The 9401-nt window shown below is 45.1% G+C and overlaps 2 protein-coding genes across 7 annotated transcripts in view; one reads left to right on the top strand and one right to left on the bottom strand.

Moving 5' to 3' along the window:
* The window catches only part of angptl2a (angiopoietin-like 2a), a 26056-nt gene extending 25389 nt beyond the window's left edge, over positions 1-667 (top strand). For all 5 annotated transcript variants that reach the window (XM_041897309.2, XM_041897310.2, XM_041897307.2 and 2 more), the window contains one exon: positions 1-667. This exon is cut by the window's left edge and continues 170 nt beyond it. In XM_041897309.2, the coding sequence (XP_041753243.2) occupies positions 1-30 (30 nt within the window). In that variant the 3' untranslated portion in view covers positions 31-667.
* The window catches only part of LOC121581909 (ras-specific guanine nucleotide-releasing factor RalGPS1), a 295729-nt gene that overhangs the window by 141737 nt on the left and 144591 nt on the right, over positions 1-9401 (bottom strand). The window lies entirely within an intron of this gene.

Here is a 9401-nt window from a genome sequence, read left to right as displayed (position 1 = left end):
ATCCGGCCCAACCCCAACACCTTCCACTAAGATCACAGTTCGCAGAGCGAGAACCAACCGCAGGAAACCTTTTGTTATTATAATTTTTTTTTTTGAATGGGCATTTCCTCCAACGTGACCCCGTTTCCTCTGTCCTGAGAATAGGTGCAATTCATTTCAGCTTCTGTCCTTTTGTTTTCTTTTGATTCCCTTTATCTCTTTACATACATAAATATATAGATATAGCATAAAAGTGCAATGGCTGTCTTCTGTATGGCTCACAGGGCCAGTGTGGTGTTTTTCCCCCCACAAGGGGTTCAAAGCCCTCTCGCAGAACTCATCTAGCGTTCTTTGGAGGCACAGTTCCACATGGTTTACCTTCTCGTTGAACTAGCAGGGCAGTCAAGTTCCCTCTGAGGAGCTTGCAAAACAATTGCAATTACAAAAGACACAGGACCTGTGCCTTTCGGACACTGACTTTGCACATACGCTGAACGAATGCAGAAGTGATGGTGCCGGCTTTCATTGTGTTGCTCTACAGCTGCCGACAAATGAAACCAAGAGAGAAGTTTGCATTACAGTTTATTCATTGGTTGTGAAAAAGGGGAAATATTTTTATGTTTTTTTGTTGTTGTTGTTCATAAATATACATATAGCACATCTCCATAAAGAACGTTTTTTGACGGTTTCGAGTCACTACGGTTATCTGGCTGTTATGCAATATTAGTACTGATGCTTTGAGTTTTATACTTTGAGGAAACGTGACACAGGAATTAATATCCGGTGACCCCATCCAAAAACACTTACTGGAAAATAAATTGCTACTAGTTTGTTTTCGTTCCTGCCAACATTTTAAGCCTAGATTATTTACAGGAGGGTAAACCAACTATTTATTTAGAAAGATATATATTTCCCTGTAAGACCATAAGTCATTTTGATCTAACAAGTGTCTTTATTTTGGCCAAACAACTGAGCCAACAAAGAAGCTCATTCATTTCTACAGCAGAGCAGAGATTCGCGGCAACTTCAGATCTGCTCAGCTACTGTGAGGAATTCTCTATTGGGGAGGGGTGGCTGGCTGGCTGGGTGAGTGTCATGGGGTTCGAAGGGGAGGATACAGAGGAAAGGGGAGGATGGAGTAGAAGGGGAGGGAGGAGAGGGAGGGGAGGGAGGAGAGAAAGGGGAGGGAGGAGAGGGAGGGGAGAAAGGGGAGGATGGAGAGGATGGGGAGGATTGGAGAGGGAGGGGAGGGAGGGGAGGATGGAGATGATGGGGAGGGAGGGGAGGATGGAGATGATGGGGAGGGAGGGGAGGAAGGAGAGGGAGGGGAGGAAGGAGAGGGAGGAAAGGAGAGGGAGGGGAGGAAGGAGAGGGAGGGGAGGAAGGAGAGGGAGGGGAGGAAGGAGAGGGAGGGGAGGAAGGAGAGGGAGGGGAGGAAGGAGAGGGAGGGGAGGAAGGAGAGGGAGGGGAGGAAGGAGAGGGAGGGGAGGAAGGAGAGGGATGGGAGGAAGGAGAGGGAGGGGAGGAAGGAGAGGGAGGGGAGGAAGGAGAGGGAGGGGAGGAAGGAGAGGGAGGGGAGGAAGGAGAGGGAGGGGAGGAAGGAGAGGGAGGGGAGGAAGGAGAGGGAGGGGAGGGGAGGAAGGGATTAGATGGAGAGGAGGGGAGGATGGAGAGGGGGAGAGGGAGGGGAGAGGGGGGAGAGGGAGGGGAGGAAGGGGGAGGATGGAGAGGGGGAGAGGGGGAGAGGGAGGGGAGGGGAGGAAGGAGAGGATGGAGAGGGAGGGGAGGATGGAGAGGGAGGGGAGGAAGGGGGAGAGGGAGGGAGGAAGGGGGAGAGGGAGGGGAGGAAGGGGGAGAGGGAGGGGAGGATGGAGAGGGAGGGGAGGAAGGGGGAGAGGGAGGGGAGGATGGAGAGGGAGGGGAGGAAGGGGGAGAGGGGAGGAAGATGAGGGAGGAGTGGAAGGGGAGGATGGAGAGGTGCTTGGAAAGGAGTCTTCATCGCTTGTCCTAATGAACCATTAGGGAGAATGGGGTCAACCAATCTATCCAACCTCCCCCAGAGGTGTTGACACTATGGATGCCCCCAGAGGTGTTGACACTATGGATGCCTCACAGAGAGCCTCCTATCTTATTGTTTACCAGCAGGAGGGCAAGGGAAGACCTGAAGTTGAAAGGTGATGGTGATAGTATGCCATCGAAAGGGCCTTGCCAAAAGTACGCCATCAAAATATATGTTCAGTGAACATACCTTTTTAAAGTGCAGACACACAAAAAAATTTATGGACAAACGGCCCACCGGTTACGTAACTAACCACCGTCCAAACGACACCCGACAATCCTAGTTAACCTCTCACAACCATTATAATCTCCTTTCATGCAGTCCGAGCTTTAAGGCAAGATGGACGAGGGTAAAGAACAACGTTGCAGCTTCATTGATTCAGATGGGCGATCTTATGAGTCCAATTGCTCTGAGTATTTTGAGGTCAAATAGGGGTTATATACAGTGAGGGAAAAAAGTATTTGATCCCCTGCTGATTTTTTACATTTGCCCACTGACAAAGAAATGATCAGTCTATCATTTGAATGGTAGGTTTATTTGAACAGTGAGAGACAGAATATCAACAAAAAAGTCCAGAAAAACGCATGTAAAAAATTTAATAAATTGATTTGCATTTTAATGAGGGAAATAAGTATTTGACCCCCTCTCAATCAGAGAGATTTCTGGCTCCCAGGTGTCTTTTATACAGGTAACGAGCTGAGATTAGGAGCACACTCTTAAAGGGAGTGCTCCTAATCTCAGCTTGTTACCTGTATAAAAGACACCTGTCCACAGAAGCAATCAATGAATCAGATTCCAAACTCTCCACCATGGCCAATACCAAAGAGCTCTCCAAGGATGTCAGGGACAAGATTGTAGACCTACACAAGGCTGGAATGGGCTACAAGACCATCGCCAAGCAGCTTGGTGAGAAGTTGACAACAGTTGGTGCGATTATTCGCAAATGGATGAAACACAAAATAACTGTCAATCTCCCACGGCCTGGGGCGCCATGCAAGATTTCACCTCGTGGAGTTGCAATGATCATGAAAACGGTGAGGAATCAGCCCAGAACTACACGGGAGGATCTTGTCAATGATCTCAAGGCAGCTGGGACCATAGTCACCAAGAAAACAATTGGTAACACACTACGCCGTGAAGGACTGAAATCCTGCAGCGCCCGCAAGGTCCCCCTGCTTAAGAAAGCACATATACAGGGCCGTCTGAAGTTTGCCAATGAACATCTGAATGATTCAGAGGAGAACTGGGTGAAAGTGTTGTGGTCAGATGAGACCAAAATGGAGCTCTTTGGCATCAACTCAACTCACTGTGTTTGGAGGAGGAGGAATGCTGCCTATGACCCCAAGAACACCATCCCCACCGTCAAACATGGAGGTGGAAACATTATGCTTTGGGGGTGTTTTTCTGCTAAGGGGACAGGACAACTTCACCGCATCAAAGGGACGATGGACGGGGCCATGTACCGTCAAATCTTGGGTGAGAACCTCCTTCCCTCAGCCAGGGCATTGAAAATGGGTCGTGGATGGGTATTCCAGCATGACAATGACCCAAAACACACGGCCAAGGCAACAAAGGAGTGGCTTAAGAATACGCACATTAAGGTCCTGGAGTGGCATGGCCAGTCTCCAAACCTTAATCCCATAGAAAATCTGTGGATGGAGCTGAAAGTTCGAGTTGCCAAACGTCAGCCTCAAAACCTTAATGACTTGGAGAATATCTGCAAAGAGGAGTGGGACAAAATCCCTCCTGAGATGTGTGCAAACCTGGTGGCCAACTACAAGAAACATCTGACCTCTGTGATTGTCAACAAGGGTTTTGCCACACAGTACTAATTCATGTTTTGCAGAAGGGTCAAATACTTATTTCCCTCATTAAAATGTGAATCAATTTATAACATTTTTGACATGCGTTTTTCTGGATTTTTTTGTTGTTATTCTGTCTCTCACTGTTCAAATAAACCTACCATTAAAATTATAGACTGATCATGTCTTTGTCAGTGGGCAAACGTACAAAATCAGCAGGGGATCAAATACTTTTTCCCCCTCACTGTCTGTGTCCTGTTTCACACAAGCACAAGTGTATAACCTGTACAGTGTGTAACCTGTACAGTGTGTGGTGTGAAATGGAAATGTGTTTTTTGCATATCCCACTCCCCCTGAGACACCCTCAGAGAGTGGGGTCCCGGCCAGGGCCTGCCATGATTGACGGCGAACCTGGAGCAATTAAGATTCAAGTTTTTAATGTCACATGCACAAGTAGAGTGAAATGCCTTTCTTGCAAGCTCTAAACCCAACAATGCAGTAATCAATATTACGGTTACTGGGCCAACGCTTTAACCACTAGGCTACCTGCCGTCACAACGAGACCAAGTGTGTCAAACTCGATCATTACAAATCCCTTTTGGGTGAGATCCCAAACTCACGCTTCAGTTTCTCAACCTCGACAGAATACAGACAAGTGGTTCCATGTAGTGTTCACACAATCTCAAACAAGAGGTTCCCGTACTTTTCACACGTCAGACAAGAGGTTCCCTGTACTGTTCACACAACGTCACGTCAATAATCCAGTCCTCTCTGTACATAAGTCGTCCTCATTAAGGTTATTTTTGTAAGGTATCAAACTGCTGTGTATTACCAGAGCCTTGTAATAAAAACAGAGCATTCAGGGCTCGAACCAGTGTATAATAAACTATGTACAGCCTCTTTGGTGTTTTCTTTTGGACAGCTGTGGAGGTGAATGAAATGATACAGCACCCAGATAGAAACTGGGACAGATACACATCGGAGAGAGAGAGAGAGAGAGAGAGAGAGAGAGAGAGAGAGAGAGAGAGAGAGAGAGAGAGAGAGAGAGAGACAGAGAGAGAGAGAGAGAGAGAGAGGGGGGCTTAGTGATGGTGGTCTCCATAGGCGTTAGGACCCCTGCCTCTTTCTATGGAGTTCTTAACTACTCTGAGGGGCCAACAAGGCCACGATGCCCAAAATGAGACAAAATAGTCAACAATTTAAATAGGCAACCCAAGGGACTGGTTTAACCTCGCCGACACTCAAACAGCTCCAGTCAAAGCCCTATTCTTATCCCCCGGTCTTGGCTGTTATGACAAGCTCGGTTTCCAATGAGTCTGAGAAACTGCTCTGGTATCATAAATGCCTTAAAAACTCATTGAAAAGGGGGAGGACCTTGCACACAAAAACAAAAACGCAGAATGGGTAGAGAGATCAGCTTTGGGAAATGTACACTATATACACTACCGGTCAAAAGTTTTAGAACACCTAATTCAAGGGTTTTTCTTTATTTTTTTACTATTTTCTATATTGTAGAATAATAGTGAAGACATCAAAACTATGAAATAACACATATGGAATCATGTAGCAACCAAAAAATTGTTAAACAAATCTAAATCTATTTTATATTCTTCAAATAGCCACCCTTTGCCTTGATGACAGCTTTGCACACTCTTGGCATTCTCTCAACCAGCTTCACATGGAATGATTTTCCAACAGTCTTGAAGGAGTTTCCACATATGCTGAGCACTTGTTGGCTGCTTTTCCTTCACTCTGCGGTCCGACTCATCCCAAACCATCTCAATGAGGTCGGGGGATTGTGGAGGCCAGGTCATCTGATGCAGCACTCCATCACTCTCCTTCTTGGTCAAATATAACTTATACAGCCTGGAGTTGTGATGGGTCATTGTCCGGTTGAAAAACAAATGATAGTCCCACTAAGCCCAAACCAGATGGGATGGCGTATCGCTGCAGAATGCTGTGGTAGCCACACTGGTTAAGTGTGCCATGAATTCTAAATAAATCACAGACAAGCGTCACCAGCAAAGCACCCCCACACCATAACACCTCTTCCTCCATGCTTTACGGTGGGAAATATACATGGAGATAATCCGTTCACCCACACCGCGTCTCACAAAGACACTGCGGTAGGAACCAAAAATCTCACATTCGGACTCCAGACCAAAGGACAAAGTTCCACCGGTCTAATGTCCATTGCGCGTGTTTCTTGGCCCAAGCAAGTCTCTTCTTATTATTGGTGTCCTTTAGTAGTGGTTTCTTTGCAGCAATTCGACCATGAAGGCCTGATTCACACAGTCTCCTCTGAACAGTTGATGTTGAGATGTGTCTGTTACTTGAACTCTGTGAAGTATTTATTTGAGCTGCAATTTCTGAGGTGCAGTTAACTCTAATGAACTTATCCTCTGCAGCAGAGGTAACTCTGGGTCTTACTTTCCTGTGGCGGTCCTCATGAGCGCCAGTTTCATCATAGAGTTTGATGGTTTTTGCGACTGCACTTGAAGAAACTTTCAAAGTTCTTGAAATATTCCATATTGACTGACCTTCATGTCTTAAAGTAATGATGGACTGTCATTTCTCTTTGCTTATTTGAGCTGTTCTTGCCATAATATGGACTTGGTCTTTTACCAAATAGGGCTATCTTCTGTATACCCCCCCACCTTGTCACAACACAACTGATTGGCTCAAATGCATTAAGAAGGAAATTAATTCCACAAATTAACTTTTAACAAGGCACACCTGTTAATTTAAATGCATTCCAGGTGACTACCTCATGAAGCTGGTTGAGAGAATGCCAAGAGCGTGCAAAGCTGTCAAGGCAAAGGGTGGCTATTTGAAGAATCTCAAATATAAAATATATTTACTACATGATTCCATGTGTTATTTCATAGTTTTGATGTCTTCACTATTATCCCACAAATGTAGAAAATAGTAAAAATAAAGAAAAACCCTTGAATGAGTAGGTGTTCTAAAACTTTTGACCGGTAGTGTATTGAAAAGTATGTGGACACCCCTTAAAATTAGTAGATTCGGTTATTTCAGCCACACCGTTGCTGACAGGTGTATAAAATCGAGCACACAGCCATGCAATCTCCATAGACAAACATTGGCAGTAGAATAACCTTCCTGAAAAGCTCAGTGACTTTCAACGTGGCACCGTCATAGGACGCCACCTTTCCTACAAGGCAGTTCATCAAATTTCTGCCCTGCTAGAGCTGCCCCGGTCAACTGTTATTGTGAAGTGGAAACACCTAGGGTCAACAACGGCTCAGCTACGAAGTGGTAGGCCACACAAGCTCACAGAACGGGACCGCTGAGTGCTGAAGCGTGGACAAATCGCCAGTGGACTCTGGAGCAGTGGAAACACGTTCTCTGGAGTGATGAATCACCATCTGGCAGTAAGATAGACAAATCTGGGTTTGGCGGATGCCAGGAGAACGCTATCTGCCAGAATGCATAGTGCCAACTGTAAAGTTTGGTGGAGGAAGAACAATGGTCTGGGGCTGTTTTTCATGGTTCGGCCTAGGCCCCTTAGTTCCAGTGAAGGGGAATCTTAACACTACAGCATACAATGAAATTCTAGACGATTCTGTGCTTCCAACTTTGTGGCAACAGTTTGGGGAAGGCCCTTTCCTGTTTCAGCATGACAATGCCCCCGTGCACCAAGTGAGGTCCAAATTATTTGTCGAAATCTGTGTGGAAGAACTTTACTGGCCTGCACAGAGCCTTGACCTCAACCCCATCGAACACCTTTGGGATGAATTGGAACGCAGACTGCGAGCCAGCCCTAATCGCCCAACATCAGTGCCCGACCTCACTAATGCTTGTGGCTGAATGGAAGCAAGTCCCTACAGCAATGTTCCAACATCTAGTGGAAAACCTTCCCAGAAGAGTGGAGGCTGTTATAGCAGCAAAGGAGGGACCAACTCCATATTAATGCCCATGATTTTGGAATGAGATGTTCGACGAGCAGGAGTCCACATACTTTTGGTCACTTAGCAGTCTGGCATGTGATCAAAACCAGTACACAGTGCCCATTCTGTCCTCAATCTAATGGAGACAGTAATAGTTAGACGACAACGCCTCTCTTCCATTCACTCATTGGTTAGCACAATGTAGCCGGGCCATATAATTTCACTTCAAAAGCTCTGCTCTCCGAGGGCCGTTTGAAGAGTGTCGGCTTTGAGTTTGTTTACACTAAACAAGTGATGGTATTGGCTAATAATGGCCGTCAGGACAGGACTTGAGGTATTATGATGGGAACAACAGCTGGATTGTTCCTCATTCTAGGGGCATTGAGTAGGCACATTGTGAACATGACACAGTAATACATAAACAGATGCCATAACTGGTACGGCAGAGACAAATCCTATTTTCCTGGCCTGAAAGAGTGCTAATGCGACTGGCCAGAGAATGAGGAAGACAAACACAGCTGATACTCAGTGACAGTGGTGGAAAAAGTACACAATTGTCATACCTGAGTAAAAGTAAAGATACCTTAATAGAAAATTACTCAAGTAAAAGTGAAAGTCACCCAGTAAAATACTACTTGAGTAAAAGTTAACGTATTTGGTTTTAAATATACTTAAGCATCAAAAGTAAATGTAATTGCTAAAATATACTTAAGTATTGAAAGTTAAAGTACAAATAATTTAATATTCCCTATATAAACAAACCAGATGGCACCATTTTCTTGTTTTTTTATTTATGGATAGCCAGGGCCACACTCAAACAGTAAGACATAATTTACAAACGAAGCGTGTGTGTTTAGTGAGTCTGCCAGATCAGAGGCAGTAGGGATGACCAGGGATGTTCTCTTGATAAGTGCATGAATTCTACCATTCTCCTGTCAAAATGTAATGAGTACTTTTGGGTGTCAGGGAAAATGTACGGAGTAAAAAGTACATTATTTTCTTTAGGAATGTAGTGAAGTAAAAGTAAAAGTTGTCAAAAAATATAAATAGTAAAGTACAGATACTCCAAAAAACGACTTAAGTAGTACTTTCAAGTATATTTACTTAAGTACTTTACACCAATGCACACCGATTACATATCTTTTGATTCTAAGGTTTGTATCATTCACAACTAAAGTTGCCAAATACACCACTGCTCAGTGAACCCTGTATTGGCACACCAAGGTGGGCAGGTCTGCGAAGGGAACCTGCTTCTTGAAGATGTCTGAAGACTTTCTTCTTTTTTTTTACCAAGGTTTGGTTTGGTGTAGTAGTTTCAACTTAAAAACAGAGGCCCGTCCCCTAGTAGGTTTGAGCAAAACAGAAGAAAAAAAAAGGGATTATTAAGAAGAGATTATTTGTGATTATCAAATGACGTCGGCGTGGAACACATTTGGTTTCCATTGTAATTAGCTCACACTAGCCGAAGGAAACATGCCTCCCTTTGCTTTGCTGACACGACCACGGAACAAACCTGGAAAACTGAGACCTCACTGCTCTTTAGGTAAGGAATGAGGAAAGGAGGAGGGAGGTGAGTCCACAGAGAGAGTGTGGAGTGATTGGGGGACAGGGCATGGCAGTCTTTATCAAGCTCCACCATTTGAGGCTGTC

Source organism: Coregonus clupeaformis, chromosome 15, assembly GCF_020615455.1.
Source record: "Coregonus clupeaformis isolate EN_2021a chromosome 15, ASM2061545v1, whole genome shotgun sequence".
NCBI lineage: Eukaryota > Metazoa > Chordata > Actinopteri > Salmoniformes > Salmonidae > Coregonus > Coregonus clupeaformis.
Note: the sequence above shows the minus strand (reverse complement) of the source record. Positions and strands in the feature narration are given on the sequence as shown.